General features: G+C 34.4%; 1 protein-coding gene across 1 annotated transcript in view; it reads right to left on the bottom strand.

The window, feature by feature from the left end:
- Window positions 1-20,774, bottom strand: part of LOC109098840 (transmembrane protein 132C-like) — a 196,338-nt gene that overhangs the window by 129,292 nt on the left and 46,272 nt on the right. The window contains exon 2 of the mRNA XM_042730040.1: window positions 11,699-12,587. Within this exon, the coding sequence (XP_042585974.1) occupies window positions 11,699-12,587 (889 nt within the window). The remainder of the gene's footprint in view (window positions 1-11,698; window positions 12,588-20,774) is intronic.

Raw genomic sequence — 20,774 nt, 5'->3', positions numbered from 1 at the left:
TCTGATTTGCCAGACAATTTTTATATTAATATTAGTGAAGCAGTTTTTCTAAAATGACGATTTCTTAAATATTTTTCCATTCTTAAATTTATAATCAAATATTATTCCAAATTATCTAAAATTATATTTTTTGTTCTTTTATTAAAATTGTATTTAATTTAAGGACAGCTATATCACCCTAACTTTTTTGACTCTATGCCCCAATATCAAAATACATTTTATTTCAGAACTTGACATACTCATCACAGAGAGAGAGAGAGAGAGAGAGAGAGAGAGAAAATATGTATTCAAGTCAATGTATTTATGAATTGCAATTTATATGTATTTCAATATAAATTAATCCAGACAAAAAGTCTTATGTCACTGACCTGTATACTTTATGTGTGTGCATGCACATATTACTTAAAAGTATAATCTAGATGCTTGATCATCTAGTAACTATAGATGAATTCATCACACAAGCAGACATTATTACAGGATTTAATGCAGGATGATGATAATAATAATAATAATAATAATAATAATAATAATAATAATAATATTTTAAAATTAAAATTGGAATTTACATTCATTTTATTTTAAAATTAAAATTGGAATTTTTTTTATTTCCAATTATGTCTTTAAACACTAATTGGTAATAGTGAAGGCTGGTTGATCCCACTAATAATGAAATTATAATCTCCTGAATATGTGGGCTACATCAGCATGCTTTAGAGTCATTTACTGGATTTAACAAAAATTAAGGAAAATGCTGCCATGAATATTTGGTCCTAATCAAAGGCAGCTCATTAAACATTCTTTATGCAAATCATTGACATAAAAGGTATTTAGAGCACTTAAGTGGTTAGCATGAGTTAGTACTGGAGTCACTTCACACAACTGAAAACATAACACACTGTGGCATGACCCAAAGATAGTAATATTGATACTGTAAGACATAAAAGATATGCAGTATACAAAAAGTTCATTTATGGCAAACACCCAAAATAATATAGATAAGAGAAGAGCTTTAGTATATGCCAAATCAGAGCTAAATCTTCCCATTATACACTGAGAGAAAAAGCGAGGCTATGGCGCGGAGAGGCTGTGCAAACACTCATGAGATCTTCTCATCAGCGGGATGCTAATCTGTTGGTTTTGGCTTATTCAGTTGCTAGGAAATGACAATGTTACAATGTTTGGCAAACTACTTTGTCACATCACGTCTGTGGGAAGCCGTGAGAGAAAGACATTTATTCTTATGTTCTACATCCATTAGGAAAGAGGAGAGGGAGAGGGTTATAGGATTTACATTAATAGATTATTTAGGCTCTGTATAACTTCTTTCTGTCGGATAGAAATTTAATGTGGATTGTGCTCATTCTGATCTTTTTTTTTATTCTTTTTTTATTGTGCTGTTTACATGATGGATCCTGACTGATCTATCAGATGGATTGTATAACGATCTTTACAACACAGGTGTCTTAATACTTTTTAGGGCCACTGTTTCTGGTAAATTTTAAATGTATTATGGCAGATGCTTTTATACAAATTTAGTGCTTTCAAAGTAGCGATGTACAATATACTGGAATCATACCGGTCGGTTGTCGTGCAATATTATATATATATATATATATATATATATGTTGGCTTTAGTTGATATTGCATATACATTGGCTAATATTGCATATGTAATTGTGTATGCTAATTTGCCAGATTTTTACATTTAGATTATCTCTGCTGTAGGCTATTTTCACTTAAAGTTATTCTTCAAAAAACTAATAATAATTAATCAGTGATATAATAGCTGTTAAATGCACTCTTTAGCCAATCTCAAAATGAATATCTATTTGTTATGCTGCACATTAAATTGTTATGATTTACTTGTACCATTTACAGTAAACATTTTTGAATATATGAATAAACGGAAGAAATTCAAAATATACATTTTGAAAAAAAGTAATATACCTTTTGATTACATATATATGACAGAATTTTCATTTTTGGGTGAACTATCCCTTTAATGGCCATAACACATAGACTAATAATATTATTATATTAATAATAATAATAATAATTCACAGGTAGTGAACTTACTGTGCAAAATTGATGTATATGTATTTTTATAATAAAAATGATTAAACTACAGGTAAAGACCAAAATCTATGTTTTATGTAGAAAAGATTTGAGTATGGCTTACGATACACAACAGCTGCTGCAAACTAACTCCACAGTGTCTGGATCTTTTCGCAAGTATCCACAGTGCACATCATCCTTCATGTTCCACAGATGTTTGACAAGAGAAACGTTTCAGTTTCATGAAACTCATTACTGCCTTTCATCGCTAAGATTCTTCTTAGCTCAAACTACAATTACCTAGCAACCAGACTATCCGTATATACGGGTTGATGAAATTGGATATGACTAAACATCACTCAATATACAGAAATAATGAGCTCTCGCTAGCCAGTCGTAATCAAGTATTCATCAGTGTTAAGGAATACAGTAGTTCAAAATATGCAGGTGCTTGAGCTGGTGCCTGTTTGGCTCTGCTCGGTCTGTTTATTAGATGGTCCTGGAGTTTGAAAGCATTAGTGAGGGTTTCGATGAGCTGAAAAACAGAAAGCAGAAGAATTAGATGTTGATGAGAGGTCAGAGGACTGGTCGTGGCAAGGAATATAGCGGCTGAGCAAAGGGTTTCCAATTAGAAGTTCGTTTATTAAGTAGGTGTTCATTTGTTTTCGGGAAGGGCAAGTTCCTTATGTTTGAGGACAAGCATCTTTTCTACTTGTGTCAGAGAACAAACATTCAGTGACTCTAAACAAGACTGCAACAAAATAACAAAAGTGTCAGATTAAAATTTTTTTTTTTTTTTTTTTTACATTTTTTAAATGTTTAAAAATACATTAAATATTTAAATGTATAATAAACAAACAAAACATTAATAAGTGATCTTCACTATTTATTGGCTGAAATATATTTAAAAAGAAAAGCTTTTTAAGTTTTAAGTGCCTAACTGCTTTTATAAAACTGTAAATTAAATTGTAACAATATCCTCTGCAGTGAAAGGGTGCCGTCAGAATGAGACTCCAAACAGCTGATAAAAACATCACATTATCCACAAGTATATATATATATATATATATATATATATATATATATATAAATATATACAGTACTGTGCAAAAGTCTTAGGCCATTAGTATTTTCACAAAAAAAAAAAAAAATGTTTTTAAGCCAGTTATTTCTATTTTGCTTTAGCGTGTCAGTAGGAAATAACAGTTTACTTTTCCAAACATTCCTTTTGCCATTAATTGTAATAATCCAGTGAGATTTTTGTGTACACAAGGAGTCTGAAAAAACCAGTGCTCCACCCAGAAATCTGATCTCATCATCATCATCCAGTCTGTCTGGGATTACATGAAGGAACAGGAAAAACTGAGACAGACTAAATCCAGAGGAACTTTGGTAACGTCTCCAAGATGCTACAAGAAACCTTCCTGTAAAGCTACCTGAAAAACTAGGCACAATTGCACCTAGGACAAAAGCTGTTTTTAAGTGTGGTCGCACCAAATGTTGATTTGATTTAGTTAATTGATAAATAAATTCTATTTATGACATCATTTTTGAAAGCACCCTCACTTTACAGCATTTTTACACAAGTGTCTAAAACTTTTCACAGTACTGTAGCTTCGTAGGAGGGTTTCTTGTAACATCTTTGAAACGTTGCCACAGTTACTCTGGATTTAGTCTGTCTCCATTTTTTCCCGTTTCTTCTTGTAGTCCCAGACAGACTGGATGATGATGAGATCAGATCTCTGTGGAGCACTGGTTGTTGTCAGACTCTTTGTGTACACAAAAATCTCACTGGATTATTACAATTAATGGCAAAAGGAATGTTTGGAAAAGTAAACCGTTATTTCCTACTGACACACTATTTTGGTGAAAATACTAATGGCCTAAGGCTTTTGCGCAGTATTATATACACTGTAATCCTAAATTTCTCCAATTCTTTTCCGATGAAGAAACTCATCTACATCTTGGATGGCCTGAGGGTGAATACATTTTCAGCAAATTTTTCTTTTTGAGTAAACTATTCCTTTTAAAGACACATTTCCATCAAAAGGGACATGATCAATGTTTTCAAAATTTTTGATGCCAAGGACACACAAAAATAACTCTCTTTCTGAAATACAAATGGTATATATATTCTATATATTAAGCTATATAATCTATTATTCATTTTGTAATACAGTATGTCAGAAAAAAAATACTGAGTTTAATATTATGATAAGAACATTGCTTCAAAGTTAAATTAAAAACAACATTGACATTTTTGCACTTATTGTCCAATACTAAAGCAAAAAAAACAAAAATCTAAATAATAATAATAATAATAATTGTTAAGAATTATATATATATATATATATATATATATATATATACATATATATATATATATATATATATATATATATATTCATATATATATATATATATATATATATGATATATATATATATATATATATATAATATTATATATATATTATATATATAATATATATATATATACACACATATATATATATATACGTATATATATATATATATATACATATATATATATATGTGTATATATATATATATATGTATTATATATATATATATATATGTATATATATATATATATATATATGTATACTATGTATATATGTATATATAATATATATATATATATATATATATATAGTATATATATATATATATATATATATATATATATATATATATATATATATAGATATTATATATATACACACACACACACACATACATACATATATAAAAAGGTTGATTTGGACCAGTATTTATTGTGGAAAAGGACTATAAAAATACACTGAATTTTAAGCCCTTTTCCACAATGAATACTGGTCCAACTCAAAAAAAAAAAAAAAAAAAAAAAAATTCTCTCTCCCTAAAATTTCCAACGGACTCCCTACTACCTAATTGCTACCCCTAGGGGTTCCCTGTGCTACAGCATATACCCATTAACATTTAAATTTATGCATTTGGCAGATGTTTTTATCAAAAGCCACTCATAATGTATTGATGGCATATGTACCCTGAATTGAAATCCATGACCTTTCTACTATTAGACAGAGACGTCACTATAGCAGTCAGCTTATACATTTTAGCATGACTTCAATTCTGTAATCAGCATTCAGAAACCAGAACCCCAATCTATTTCATAAGACTAGTTTTAAGTCTGTTTTGAGTGTTGTTACATGCTGTGAATCGTTTTTTTTTTTTTTTTTTTTTTTTGCACAGATGCTAGACATTTGTTATGAATAATCATCTCTCTCTTTTTTTTTTGTCAAGTTCCAAACACAAAGTGGAAATCATCAAATGAGATGAAGTAGCTTTTGTTATTTGTAACACAGCCAGAGTGCTGGCCAGTGCACTGCAGCTGTTGATGGGTCCAGCTGAGGGTGAGGTAACTGCTGTCCATCAGTGTGTATAATGAGGCAGAATCACAGATAATGTGCCTACTGATGCACTTTCTTTTAAAGATGGGGCAAACTGATCCCCTTTAAGTAGGCTCTGCTTTTGGTATTCACACACTTGCTTGATGTAAATAAAAACACACACATATATGAGTACAAATCTCCCTCTCTCTTTTCTATTAAGCACAGCTGACAGCCTCTGAATCCAATGTTCAGCATCCAAATGCTCTGTAGATTGTTCTTAGTGGGGGGTGAATGGTTAAAATAACAAAAACTGTTTGAGAAACACAAAGTATTCATCCTGCCAGCTCTTTCACATCCAAAGTATAGCAAAAGACAGGCAATATGCCACAAATATTCTGCCAGTAAACTTAATAAGGTACTATTTTAGACTTTTAACTTCAAAATGTCATGCTTAAGTCATGCTATTGTGTTACTTGTTTTGTTTTGTTTTTTTCAATGTACAGACATCATTATGACTGGCTACTTTATGAGCTGCAGCCATAAATATTTACCCCCCTTAAAATGTTTATTGCTAGTCCATCGCACATCATAAATCACACTTGACTTATGATGCCTGCAGAAGTGCCATGATTTTGTAACCTCATTGATGGACAGCTTTTCAGAAATCATTGTATAATGGATAAATCTTCTGGATGACTGCCACTGAACGCCACACTGAATTTCTGAAAATCTTTGTGGAACACAATCAAGCCCAATTCTGTTTGAAAAACTTGTTCACAGAAAATTGGAAAAAAATTGCCATCATTTACGGTCTTGTATGATTCTTCTCAGTTGGATCTTTTTAGTGAATCAGTTGAACCAGTTTACAAAACCAGTTTAAATCAAGAAGTTCTATAATACCTGAAGAAAGCTCTTTGCTAGCACTTCCATTCATCTTAACTGGCACAGGACCTCCAGCAGTTAAATGCATGACCTGAAACCTGTTATTTTTGTTCTGGGGATCACAAAAGGGAACAGGCTGCATAGACCATACTTTAACAGCAGTTTTATGTCCTTTTTGAAACTTCAGTTCTCAGTTACCATATTAGGACAAAACGATCAGTACAAATTTAAGGATTTTCACAGAAGAAGATATTAAGAAAGAAAGTCAAATGGGTTTTAACTACACTGAACTCACTGAATGAAAATGTAAGTGAAGATTGCAAGATAAAGGCATAGGTTTGAAAAAAAGTCTCAGTGTGGTCACTGAAACTCAGCAAAATGACTCTCATAATACATGAACAAGGTCTGAACAAGGTCATAATTCTAGACTAGTGATTCATGGTCTTGTTCGTTCATCTCAGATGCAGGCTAGATTCTGTTTATCTCAGCCATTTATGTGTACCCAAATGATGTATAATTCACACTCAAGCTTAAAAATGGTATAATTCATGATGCCTAAATGAACAACAACAACAAAAAAATCTCTTTTTATATAGGGTAAAATACCAGTGGAGTTGCCTCAGCAGACAGAGGTGACATAGATAAAGAAGATAGATTATAGTGCAATGTTTACACACACAAAAAAACCCGCTAGATCCAGAGCGGGGAACTGATGCAAACAAACAGTTCTTCCTCTTAATTCTTTTTAAGAAACTCAAATGGTTCGTTTAAATTGTTTTCTTAAAAAAGTCAGGAGCTTCCTTCAGTCAGCCATGAGAATAAAAACAGCCTGCGTATAAAGCATGGGGAATAAAAGTTGCTGCTTTCATCTTGAAGCTGAAATTGGAAAATGTTGCTGATACACACGCAAATCAAACCAGCTTAGCAACTTGGATGCAGTCCTCCAGTTACCTGCAATAAGAACAAGTGTAGTACAGAGCGATGCAAGATTTAGCTATTGATTGTTATGAGGGAAATAAATTATTGCAAAGTGTGCTGTGTTTCAACAATGCCTTGGGGGGGAAAATGCTATCTCCTAGACCTCAGTGCTGGAAAGATACTGTATATATATATATATATATATATATATATATATATATATATATATATATATATATATATATAGCATAAACAAATGCTACCTATTGGATGTTACGTCACTTGATAGAAAAGATTGCATTGGACTGCATGAGAATCAAATACATAGTCAGTACCAGCTGTGACTCTGTGACTGAACCTTTATTACTTCAGTTTAAGTGCAGAAAGGTGCATAATAAGTTGCTTAAAAGGGGTGCTGAAATTGAAAATCTATTGTCCTTTATCAGAGAGGAAGATGCTTGAACACGTTTCAAGCGCTGAATGTTATAGTGGGAATCTAATTGACCAATATAGTGTCCGTGGTGACTTAAGAAAGTAGGATTTCTATGTCTGACTCTGCACCATGAGAGTCACATTCCATTTTCTCTGGTAACTTCTAAAACACACTCGTATGTGAGCAAAAAGCTATTTTTTTTTTTTCAATGCAGACAAAAAAGTACTATTTAAAAGTATACGTGTATTCCTATAAAAGCAATTCTGACATCCATATTCAATATAAGCTACAGTTCAAAAGATTTTAGTCTCTTATGCTCAACAACATGTCTTGTGTTTATTTAATCAAAGATACATGGTAGTAAAAACAGTAATATTGTGCAATATTACATGTTAAAAATAACTATTTCTATTTTAATATACTTTAAAATATTATTATAAAATTATTATTATTTTAAAATATTCCTGTGATGCCAAAGCTGAATTTTCAGGATCATTACTAATATGGTTTGCAAGAAACATTTCAAACATTATCAATATTGAAAACAGCCGTTTAATATTTGTGTGGACACTGTGACAGATTTTTTTCAGGATTCTTTGATGAATAGAAAGTTCAAAAGAACAGTATTAATTTAAAATACAATTTCTTTTTTTGGAACATTACACATTTCTTTACGGAAAACATTTGATGAATTTAATGCATTCTTGCTAATCACGTAAAAAAAAAAAAAAATCAATTACAATATCAGACGTTATAAACATTGCATCTCCACAGTTGCATTGATAACAGTCACCAGTATTTCACGCTAAATGCAGATATTCAGCAATAAATCGCATTAACTAGAACAACCAGGCACATATCATTTCAAATACAGTATACTGAAATACCATTCTGCAGATGGGGTGAGGTTTACATTTGATCACGTTATAGTAAGCTAACACGCATTGGCAGTCATAAAGATTATATTCAGCAATCACTGTAGAGCTATTTAGCACAATGGCAACAATAGCAACATAAAAGCACCATTTCTGAACAGTGTGACTCACAGTTTCCAAGCTATACAGTTGCAGGCTTCAACTAATTATGTACAGTACTTGGTGCACTGCACTCTGCAGCGGTAGTAGATTATATTCTTTCATTTTTTAAAAGCTAATGCTTCTTTCTGAGTTGAATTATTGCCAAAATTATTTTAAAAGTGGACACCTTTTGAATCAAAAAAGCAATACGCAATGACACCTCCACTGAACTAAAAGGATTATGCATGAGAAGAGAAATAAAATCATTTCAACAAAATTGCTTTTTGTATCTTCATCCACCCGGTGAGTGTGTGTGCGTCAGTTTTTGCCTACATTGTGGACTGAAAGTCAATATAAAGTCCCCATTATGATAGAAAAACAAATGTGTGCGTAGATTCTGAGTTACTGAAGATTAGCCCTCTTCCAGCTAGAATAAGATTGTTTACTCTGGGACGGTCTGATTGCTTATTTTGGAGTTAGGGGGTGGATGTTTCACAGGCCCGACTTAATACAGTATCTGTGGGACGCTTTCCACACAGCCTAAAGTAATAATAATTATAACCAGATTTGGATGCATTTGTTCATTTTTTTTAACTGCTGAGAAAATCTACAGTGAAAAAGGTAGGGGAAAAAAAAAACATCCAGCCATAATGGCCATACAGTAATTCATCATAAAATCTTAGTGTGTGCCTGCTAAAGCAATATGTAGTATGTAAATAAGCAAAAGTGATTTTAGAAAACACACTCAATTTAAATCTAATTAGAAAATAACTGTAATGTAGATTAAGCAGCAACAAATATGCAACTCAAAATAACAAAATCAAAATAGTTTCTATGGTTTGCAACATGAATATTATTTATTGTAATTCAAGCAGACTTTAATTCGCTTGAGTCAAATTTCCATCCAGCAGAAGAGATATACGAACCTCTCTCTCATGAAAACAGACGTCATGATGTCATGACTCAATTGAGACTTTCATACTCAGCAGCTCATGAAAAACATTAAATGGATCATTAATACTCAGAATTAGTGCATTTGTTTCTTTCAAGTTCCTTTAATGATCTTCTGTAGACTATTTAATACTGATTTAATTTAAAGCTGTACATCAATAATTCATCAGATGATAATGTTATGCTTGAGATAATGAAAGCATGATTTTGCTGATCATACGGCCCTTTCAACATTCATATTGCATAGCTACACAACCACAAATTATTTTATTCATGAATCGTTTTTTCCAATGATTGCAGCACTGTAACCACACACTCATAAAAACAGGTCTCGTTCTATCAGCTCATCTTAGTAGAGTAGTTGCTGATCACAAAACACATCTTTGGACAAACCAAACATTAATGCATCCACACAAAAGCCGGCATGAATACATGTACATCTCTGATTTGCCCTTTCACTATTCCCTACAAGTTTGGCCAAGGAGTCAGCAAAAAACCCCAGCTGACATTCATATACCAGCTGATTTTTTCAACTCTTATCTCTGCTAGTGCCTCTTAGTTTGCGTTCACATGCAAGGTTGACAAATTGGCTTGACCTCTTGTCAGGTTGGGTCTCATATGGTTTATAAATGTTCTCACCCACTGTGATTACAATCGGACGAGCTTGCAGTCATTAAGCTAATGGAGGTGCATTCTAATTGATGGCATCCTCATTTGCATTGTGTGTTAATTACCCAAATCACTTAGCCGCATCTGCAAATTCTAATTAGTACCTGCAGATTCAGTGCGGCAGGATGTTTTCACCTGAAAATGAAGATGTCTTTCTCTCTGCCATGGTAAACAAAAAGCATAGTTAAATTAAGTAAAGGAACCATGAAGTGAAAATACATCTCAGGCACACCAGCCGGAATTAATCACAACCATTTCAAAAGCCAAATGATTACGCCAAGGAAAATATGAGACCAAATATGGAGATCCAAGAGGAGCGAAGACTGATAACTGGGCAGAATATGATTAGTTCGAATTAAAACAACAGGATAAAAAACAAAGCAAATGGCTTTAATACATCTGTGAAGCTGCATAGCAAATTGTTGTTTAACTTTGCTGATAAAATGGTGTGACGTCAATAGTGAAGCTTTCTGTGGCATTCGAAACCTTCACTACACTCTTAAAAATAAACATTCTTTATGGTTCCATGAAGAACATCCACAGAACTTCCAATGCACAAAAGGTTCTTTAGATTAAAAAAAAATTAACACTAAGAAAAATGGTAATTTTTAGAACTCTACACTAGGGATGTAACAATATCAAAAACTCATGATACGATAATAATGTGATATGAATCCACAATATTATATTTCTTGCGTTATTTAAAAAAAAAGGCATTTTAAAGTAAAATTCTTCTGTCTAATGCACTTTGAGAGTTCAAAATTAAGAGCTCCAACCCATGTTCTTATCTAAGAAAACTTAAGTCAGAAAAAAGTCAGTGAATTTTAATTTGCGATATACTGTCTCAGTCTAAATTAAATTCACACTGGTGTTTTAGGAAGCAAAAAAAAATATATATAAAAAAAATAAATAATAATGATAAAAACAACAACAATGGCAGTAATAGCCATATATTGTAAAACAACTGCACTGTAAAATAAATGAAAATAAATATTGCACGCTTGATGAAGGGATTAAGCCATATTGTACTTTCGGTTTTAGTTCGTTTGACAGATACTGTGTCAAAGCATAATGGCCCAAAACACAACTTTTATGTTAGAATAAGAAGTTTAAATATATTTTAAAAACTAGGCCTACACTTTTTGCCCAGAAGACCTATCATTTCATATCATCATGTTACCATGACAATAACGAGTTTTGCTATCGCGATATTGATAATTTCGTTACATCCCACTCTACACTGAAGGGTGAAAAATCCCTCTTGGAACCTTTATTTTTAAGAGTGCTTTTTAACACAGCCATGAATTCCCCTGTTAAAGGTCTCATGTGGATAGTTATCTGCTTACGCAGCAGAGATGCGTGCATCTGAAGATCTCTTACCTGAGAGTGAACATCTCCACAGGTGAGTACGGCGAAGCTGCAACATATGCTGACACGGTATCCCTTTGCCGAACTGGCGCGGATGGTACCAACACTGCAAAATTCCCATCCAAACGCTGCTCTGATAATTCTGGAGCAGATGGATTCTGGAATAATCTTACGCTCCTGATGCGCCTCATGGGTGTAGAGGTCGGCGACCCAAACAATCCCTCTTGATCCGAGTGAGCGGAGCTCTTGACCCCTAACTCCTCAGAAAGACAACCTCCTACTTCTGCGGCCCGAAGGCTGTAGTACAGCTCAACAGGCGTTCCTTCGGACATATCCGGACCCCTCTGGCGTCCAGGGACAACACTAGGAGGTGCAAACCACCCAGGAAGAGGCTCGAGCTCAGCGACGCAGACGCCCATGTCCCCTCGCAACCTGCAGCTCCCACGGACCTCCTGGGTTTCGTGGAATGCGAACATCCGTACGCAAGGGAGTTTGTCCACGGCGCTGTAGTCATCCCAGTCCCTCCCAGCGATGTAGAACAAGACCTGAACCTTGGGTTTGTTCAGGTAAATCCTTTCGTTGAGAACAAAGGTTTGTACTTTCCAGTTGAAGGTGAAGTGGGTTGAAGAAGCCACGAAGGAGCCAGGCATCTGGAGGAGATCCAAAGGAATAGGCTCTTCCACCGCAAGGGTTCCATACGTGGCATTGATGATGGGAGGTCTCCTGGCCTGGTGGATGAAGAACAGCTCCGTTCTGGACAGGAAGCTAGAGTTGCGCATGAAGTCCTGGGTGGCCTCCTTAAGAAAGAAGGAGGACTCTGTGTTGAGGAGCTGGTAGTTGACAGGCAGGTAAGTTGGGGAGGCGTAGCGCTGAAGATTCTCCAGGATACGACAGTCTGTAACTGACACAGAAAAGAAAAGAGATGTCAGAACTAACTGGAATATTAAAGTGGGTCTCTACACTCAAGGGAAAAACGGTACAAAAGCTGTCAAAAGCTTTGCACCCTTTCAAATGGTACACCTTTGTATCGTATTGACACAAAAAGGCTGCATATTAAAGGTACATATTAGTACCAAAATGTTACATATTAGCACATTTTGGAAGGAGGCCACAAAGGTAATTATAGCTTTGGGTTTTTAATTGAGTTTTGATTTTTATTTAACTTTCAAGTTCAAATTACTATTAATTTAGCCTCATTTTTTTTTTTAACCAAGGCAATTAATTGTAGTTTTCATTTTTTGTTAAGTGTTTTTTTTTTTTTTTTAGTTCATTGGTATCATTTAGTATTTAATTTTATTTATATTTCAGTCACACATGAGTAAAGGCTCAAGTTTCAATTTAGTTTTTATTTTTTTATTTTTTTAAATTTCCTAAGTTAATTTAATTAATTATTTTTATTTTAGGGTTGTTGTTTTTTAAGTTTAAGTTTGCCTTGGGTAAAGGCCCACTGACAGGTTTTTTTTTTTTTTTTTTTTTTACCATTTTGTGAGGTGTGTATTAGAAGAAAGGTACACATATGCACTGATATTCCAATTCAGACTGATACCAAGAAGCTGATAATTATTTTCATTATATGGATGATAACTGACAGCAGAAATTAAAATGATGTACTATTTTGTCTAAATGAATTTAAAATAAAAAGCTAATAACTAATGCAACAGATGAATCAAAACATTACAATGTAAAATATGAAATATAAATTTTTACATCTGCAAAATATTTGATTTAACGGCGTAATTAAATTATCAGTATTTCAAAGATTAATTTGAGTTAATCTCAAGTTAACCTCTAAAGTAAACTGTAAGTGTATAAACAGAGGTAATGAGAATGGACGATTAAATGTACAATATAAGTCTGCAATACAAAAAAAAAAATCGTATTTGCATTTGTATTTTTTACTGTGGAAAGCACATCCATATTACCTTGGTCAAGATGCACTTGTTTGACTTTTGTCTGCATCGAAATTAACTCCTTAGAATCATAACCAAGATAACAAACGGGTGACTTGCCTTAAAGGGACTTCGATTAAACACTGGACTCCAAAGAACATTGTTAGTTATTCAGCACTTACCTGCTATAAAGCTACAAAATTTGTTCTATCTGCACAGAAACATTATGTTCTGTTTTAATTGTTAAATGTTTCAGTTTCTATATCCTTCCAAATCATAAAAATGGAAATCAGGTTTACAGTATGTGAGAGTGGGAGACTAAAGTTCTTTTGATGCAAAATGACACTGAAAGTACAAGTGAATAAGAAAACTTTAATGACCATCTAACTTTAGCTAACTGACATCTGATTATTTTCTCAGGGAACTGAACTAAAGTTAAACTTTTTCACTTCTTTTCTCAAATATATTGCATCATAAAAGAAGTACCAAAGTTATTTCCAGAGCAAGCACTGCTTGTATCCTATGTGATATCTCCCTCACTGTTTCTGGTAGACAGCACTGGCAGTGTCATGCTATCATAACCTCAATAGCAAAGCCTCCAGCAGAAACATTGATTTCACCTCAGACAGAAAGTAATATGGTGACAGATGAGACACTATGAAGAAGTGGACATAAACCAAAATAGACATAGATAGGCACTCTACATTTTTATCTGTGAGGGTGAACGTATGACCCACTATATATGGCACCGTGTCACTGTTCTGGGAAATATTTTCAGCCAAAACAAATTATTCACAAGCCAAACATGAATCTAATTCATTACGTTTTTAATAAATAACCAATTTAAACACTTTATTGTCTGGAAAACTACAAGGATGGCTACAAAATGTAAAATGTATTTAAAATATAATATTGAGTTTACTGTCTACCTTTAACAGACAGTAACAGTGCAATGCTAGTTTGAGATGAAATAGTACAGCTGTATGATTTGGATTAAAAATCGCAATTGAGATTTAAAATAGCACACTCTATTCTAATTCTATTCTTTAAAAAAAAAACTTGCCCCTTTTAGACTTGCACTCTATTCATTTACTAAGTGCTTGTTTTCTTAAAAAAAAAAAAAAACTAACACTACTCAAGTGTAAAAGAACACAGTGCACTCTACCCAATCTGCGTATTTCTTTAAAATATGTAAATGCTGTCCTTCTCCACTCAAATCCAGCCAAAAAATATAATCCTAGAACATTTTATCTACATAGTGTTTTAAAATCACATCTTAGTTAGTCTTTGACCTTTAAACTGAAGAACGCTCAGTGTTCTGATTAGGCTACTTTCCTCTCTTTCCATGCTCTGCTTTGACCAAGGATGCAGCAATGAATGACCTGCTTGTGAATCAGAAGGAATAAATTACTCATTTAGGGGGACTGGCTATGCACACACATGCACAGCCGCACACAAACACGGCTGGAAAAAAAGGGCTTTGAAGGGGACATCTTGTCATTGCAAAACAATCTAAGCGATTCGTCGAAGCAATTGAGAGGAAATACAGAGAAAAACAGTTTTTTCAGGCTCCATTTTCACTGTTTACAATATTTATTGGCATGTCTTGGCAAAAGAAATAGGATTTGCATAGTAAATTTAGGCTGTATCCCTATACACATGCTTCAGATGTGATAACTTACATAAAGCACGCAATGCACGCTTGGTCAGTAATCAACACCTGCTGACAGATGTCGCAGTCAAGTCCAGATGTTTCTGGCTGTTATTTTAGTGCTAATAGCTTATTTACATACAGCAGACAATATACAAATGCCACAAGGCAGAATTTCACACAGCAACTTGTGGAAGCAGAAAAAAACAGACAGCCTGCAGTTCGAAATACAGCGCAATGTCTTCTTTGGCAAAAAAACATTACAGCTTTTAATTTATGAATTACAAGCTCGGTTGACTTTGTTTAATTTCTAGAGTGGCCAATTCAAAGAAGTTGTGAATATTTGCTACAAAAAAAAAAGAGAGAAATTGTTAGCGAAAGTAATGAATGAGTCCAGGCTTAAATGAAATTACGAACATGACCAGCAACCCAGAAAAGGGAAGCCATTAATCAGAATCTCTTTAATGTGCTGTGTGGCAGTAATTTCAGTCTGTGCGTAATACAAAGTGATACACTTATTTGAAAAAAGAAAATAAAATATGGGAGTTGAATGCTACTAAACGTCTGCAAATTCCTGCCAGTTATTTAATTTAAGTCAATTTTATTTCATTCAGTTCAGCAATAATGAAATATACAATTTCTGGGTGTACTTTTTATAATAGCAGGCATTTGAATGAGGGACAAAGGAACGTTGTTTGTACTTTTGCAGCTCTATTATGAAGCACAACACAATGAACCATTAATAAATTCTCACTGAACAAAAATTAAACGGGCTTCAATGTCTTATTTAAAACACAGCAAAAAAAAAGCCTCCATAGTCTCCACCTGTCAATCATAATCACTGCCTGCTTTACTGTTCCTTTTGCCTCTTTCTCTTCGACCACACTGCTGTCACGCTGATGGATCAACATGAGCCGCCGGTCAGCCCTTGTAGGGAGAATCCAGACAAGGGGAAGGTCTTCTTCTGACTGCCCAAGCAGGACAAGGTATTAGGGAAGCCTGACAGGAGGGCTGCCCAGAGGAAAGCAGCCCGGGGCGGAGAGGGCTTTCAGAGTCACTGCCCCCTAGTCTGGCTGTGGACGAGAGCGGCCCTAATGATATGTAAGGCTACATGAGGCAGTGTCAACCTGTCCATGGCCTGTCAAAGAGTGTGGTGAGCGGGCAAGATTGGAGAGCGAGTCACGCAGGTGTGAGAATGAGAGGGAAAGGGCAAGGTTGAGAGAAAGACTCAAGGCCAGTAAACAGATAAAAGGAAGATGGAGGGATAAAGGATGGTGTGTATGTGTGTGTGTGTGTGTGTGTGTGTGTGTGTGTGTGTGTGTGTGTGTGAGAGAGAGAGAGAGAGAGAGAGAGAGAGAGAGAGAGAGAGAGAGAGAGAGAGAGAGAGAAATTCGTGTGGTTGTCAGGTGTTTATTGAAGTGGAGCAGGCCTGTCTCCATGAGGGGCTCTTCTGTTGAATCGGCTGCTTAGTTTTCCCATGATGCTTTGCTCTCACTCTAGGTTGTGCCTTGGGTTGGGAACCGACAAGAATAATTAAGAATCACTGGAATTAAAAAATACAAATTCCTCTGAGCATCTGCAGTTCTTTTTGGTGAATCAAAATCATACAGGGCAACCAGTGTAGCCTGATTCCTGAACAAATGACTCTTTTGAACTGATTCATGATCAATTCATATGGTGTGACCAGTGTAGTTTGATTCCTGAACAAATTACTCTTAGGAGTTGGTTCCTTTGAATGAATCAAAACAGCTTCACTAGTGAGCCACTAGTGAGTAAGTTCTGATTCTTAAATAAATAACTGTTATGAGCTGGTTGTGTTTGGTGAATCAGACATACAGAATGGCCAGTGTATTCTGATTCCCAATCAAATAACTTATAAGTTGGTTCTGTTAATAAATCAAAACATATAAATTTAAGTTTTTTAATTAAATTTGAAATGAATGAACCAATAACATTTATGAACCAGTATTTAGGTATTCTATAAACATAAATAAGTGAATGAAATATATTAATGATTTATTTATGTATTTTATTTTATTCATTTAGGCTCATTTATTTTATTTTTTGTGTTTCCATTTTAGTAAACACTACTGTTAAAAAATTTGAGGTAAGGTAAGATTCCATGATTTTGAAGTCTCTTATGCTCACCATGACAAGATTTATTTAATCAAAAACACATTAAAATCAAGAATATTGTGAAATATTATTATAATTTAAAATAAGTATTTTCTATTTTAATATATTTTAATTTTATTTTATTTTAAATTTATTCCTAATTTTTAACAGCATTATTCTAGTCTTTAGTGTAACATGATCCTTGATTTGGTGCTCAAGAAACATTTCTTATCATCAGTGTCAGAAACAGTCGTGCTGTTTAATATTTTTTGTGAAAACTGTAATACCTTTTTTCCCCCTCAGGATTCTTTGTTGAATAGAAAGTTCAAAAGAACAGCAAAAAATGCCTTTACTGTCACTTTTGCTGAATTTAATGCATCCCTGTTGAATTAAAGTATTCAAGTTAAAATCTCACTGACCCCGCACCTGTGAATATAATTCAATATTTAATTTAATAAGGACTAATTCATTTACTGCGTTCATACCACTCTCTGCGTTCATTAAAAAAAAATCGTCAAACAAATATTTGGAAGGAATTTAATTTATTTCTGATGTGTTAAATATGTTCTGCTGAAATCTGAAATGATTCACTCATTTGGCAAAAGACAACTGAAAGCAGTTAATGCAATGAGGATCGCCATTTTACTTTCCTAACACAAACTATTAGTGAATTATTAATGAACCAGAAGCATTCATTTCCTCTGATTCCCATCCTTACTTGGGCCTATATAGTTCCCTGCTCCCCCTTCACACCTCCCTGACATTCAACTCAAAGCTAAACTCTCTCTTAAATAAGAGCAATAGGCTTATGCTGTTTTCCCCCAAGTCCCAATGTATTATTCTTGCCATACATTACATCAATTGTAATTAATAAGGGCTATTGACTTTGTGCTGGCCTGTCAAAAATAATTCATTGAGCTTTTGCTTTCACAAGCATCATTTAAGGAATGATATATGTGGGCTCGTCTTAAAACAGCCAGAAAGGCAGTTAAACGTATGCTAGGAGCTGTGAGGAGAATCAATATATAATACAACATTATGCCTGTTTAAGGTTCCCATAGAAATGAATGATATTGAAAAATGAGTATGGTTATCTACAGAGACTGCACAGAACTAATGATTTACAAAGCTGGGCACTTTTAGAGGTCTATTTATAAAGCCCTCAAGAATACTGCAAGGTGAAAAGCTGAGACTCCAAACCTATTCCTAAGTCCTTTTTTTTTCTCCAACTCGACAGTTTCTAGGAAATCTAGTGGCATTGCTAAGCTTATTTGTGTTACCTAGAGGCACCCTGCGCTAGCACTAATCATATTTTAGTCTCTCTCGCAGGACGTTTTCTTAAAAGAATCGTTGTACAGCTACTTGGAAGTCTATATTATGGAGCTTTGTGCATTAAACACCGTCTAGAGTGGCCTGTTATTTGCGTTCAAGGCACCGAGCAGCTGAAGTGCAATGGAGAGCGCTCTTGTTAGGGCTGCTCGGTGTCTCCCTAAATCACATGCTTCCCTTTAAGAGCTTCCACCCACAGATGCCTTCTTTTTCGGCTCGGTAATGGCCTCTCATAGACAGGACGTGTGCCGATAATGAGGACTAATGCGGGTCTGGAGCAAATCTGTGTCATCAATGTTCATCACTGATGTCTTTAAGCTTTAAAGAGCTATCGACTGTGGAGTTAACACCACGTGATGAGTCCTCGTTTCATTCTTTGCTACTTACATTTGCAATGACCGAGTTGGGACTGGCTAGTCTATTTTTGTCCTGACCTTCTCTGTCCTTTAAACTTTAGAACTTGACCCTGGTGTGTGTGATGCTGGAAATCATCTGGGCAATTAAATAAGGTTTTAATACTCAACCAGCAGCTTAAAGATGCCTGCCTGCTCATAGAAGCCACTTAATTATACTAAACTCAGGGCAAATTAAGAAACATGAACACACACAAAGGAAAAATAACATACTGCAGAAGGACTGTAATTAGGATAATGAGTAATGTGCTCATTAATCTACAAAACAAGATGTGGCAACTTGCCTTTGGTATGTCTCTGAATATGGCAGTTACAGGTTTCGTTCACACATCAGTTTAGTCAATTTACTTTTGCGGTTCAACTTTCTGTAGAGTGTGGAAGAATGGCATTTTTGATATCCAAAATCATTAGCACAGTCACATTAGCAAAAATTCAGTCTTTTTTTTTTTTGTCAAATGTTTTGCCCTTCTTTGAAATTGCAGATTGCGCAATTCCTGTTGAAATAACTGGATTTCGTCCATGAAATTTTGTAAAATGATCCATTTATTTATCAAAATCTGTTAGACAGGCATGTATATATTCATAAATATCATACATGGAATGGTTGTAATGTCTGCCAAGTTGGCAAATGGCTTGTCATTGGGGCTGCGAAGGGGCGGAAAATTTCCTGAAAGGTGCCAGAATTAAAAAAAAAAAAAAAAAAACTTGGGAAAAATGTGCCAATGCAATTTAGAAAAACTATATCAATTGTAGTAATGGTGCTAAGTAATTTATTTAGCAAATTTGAGTGTATTTCTCAATGCAAACGGTCTTAGATAGATAGATAGATAGATAGATAGATAGATAGATAGATAGATAGATAGATAGATAGATAGATAGATAGATAGATAGATAGATAGATTAGAGTATAGAAAATGAGGCCATTTTTGGCAACCGTGTGTATGGTTGTCCTTGGATCAGTAATATGTGTTTTTAAGTTATTCATTTACTGTTTTCTCAATCGATCATCACTGTCACTTTCGAACTCTCAATCACTTGTAGCCATCCCCAGTGTGCTGCTTTTAGGAAGCTTCATTTAAGTGAGATCTTAAGGACAAGACAAGCACAGATCAGAGGGCCCATCAGTATTCCGAGCGCCTCTCTTGGACTTCACTAAAAACCTGGACAGGCTTCCTAATGAATCTCTTCCTGCTTCGGCGTGCCCTTTATGGAGCTGTGACATCATAAATCAGCAGCAACACTGAAGCTTCTCATCAGGTGGGGGAGTTTCAGTCCCTGTCTGGCAAATGGCTTCCGTTTATCAAGCGTCGTTCCTTATGACTACTGATGTCAAATCATCAGGGAGGTGAGAGCAGAATGACTTGGGGATTTTTGAAAAACTGTATTATACTCCCATGTATTTACACCCTGTGATTAAGAGGATGTCCTTGTCTGGGCCTTCAGGAAGCAATGAAAAATAAACAAATCAGAATTAAATAAAATCATCCTGGCAAACATTACGAGTTTCGGTAATTGAAAGCGAAAGTAATGGAAGAGTAATCACGGTAGTCAAAATCATAAAACAGCCCATCACAATAAACCGTATAAGGTTCAGTATTCAACATCTGACCCATTCAAATTCCACTTGCACCATCCCAGTGTATTACCATCCAATCAACACTCTCCTAAAAGTTTTTAAAGGAACTCCACTG

This window comes from Cyprinus carpio, chromosome B8 (genome assembly GCF_018340385.1).
Source record: "Cyprinus carpio isolate SPL01 chromosome B8, ASM1834038v1, whole genome shotgun sequence".
Lineage (NCBI taxonomy): Eukaryota > Metazoa > Chordata > Actinopteri > Cypriniformes > Cyprinidae > Cyprinus > Cyprinus carpio.
This window is presented reverse-complemented; position numbering and strand designations above follow the sequence as displayed.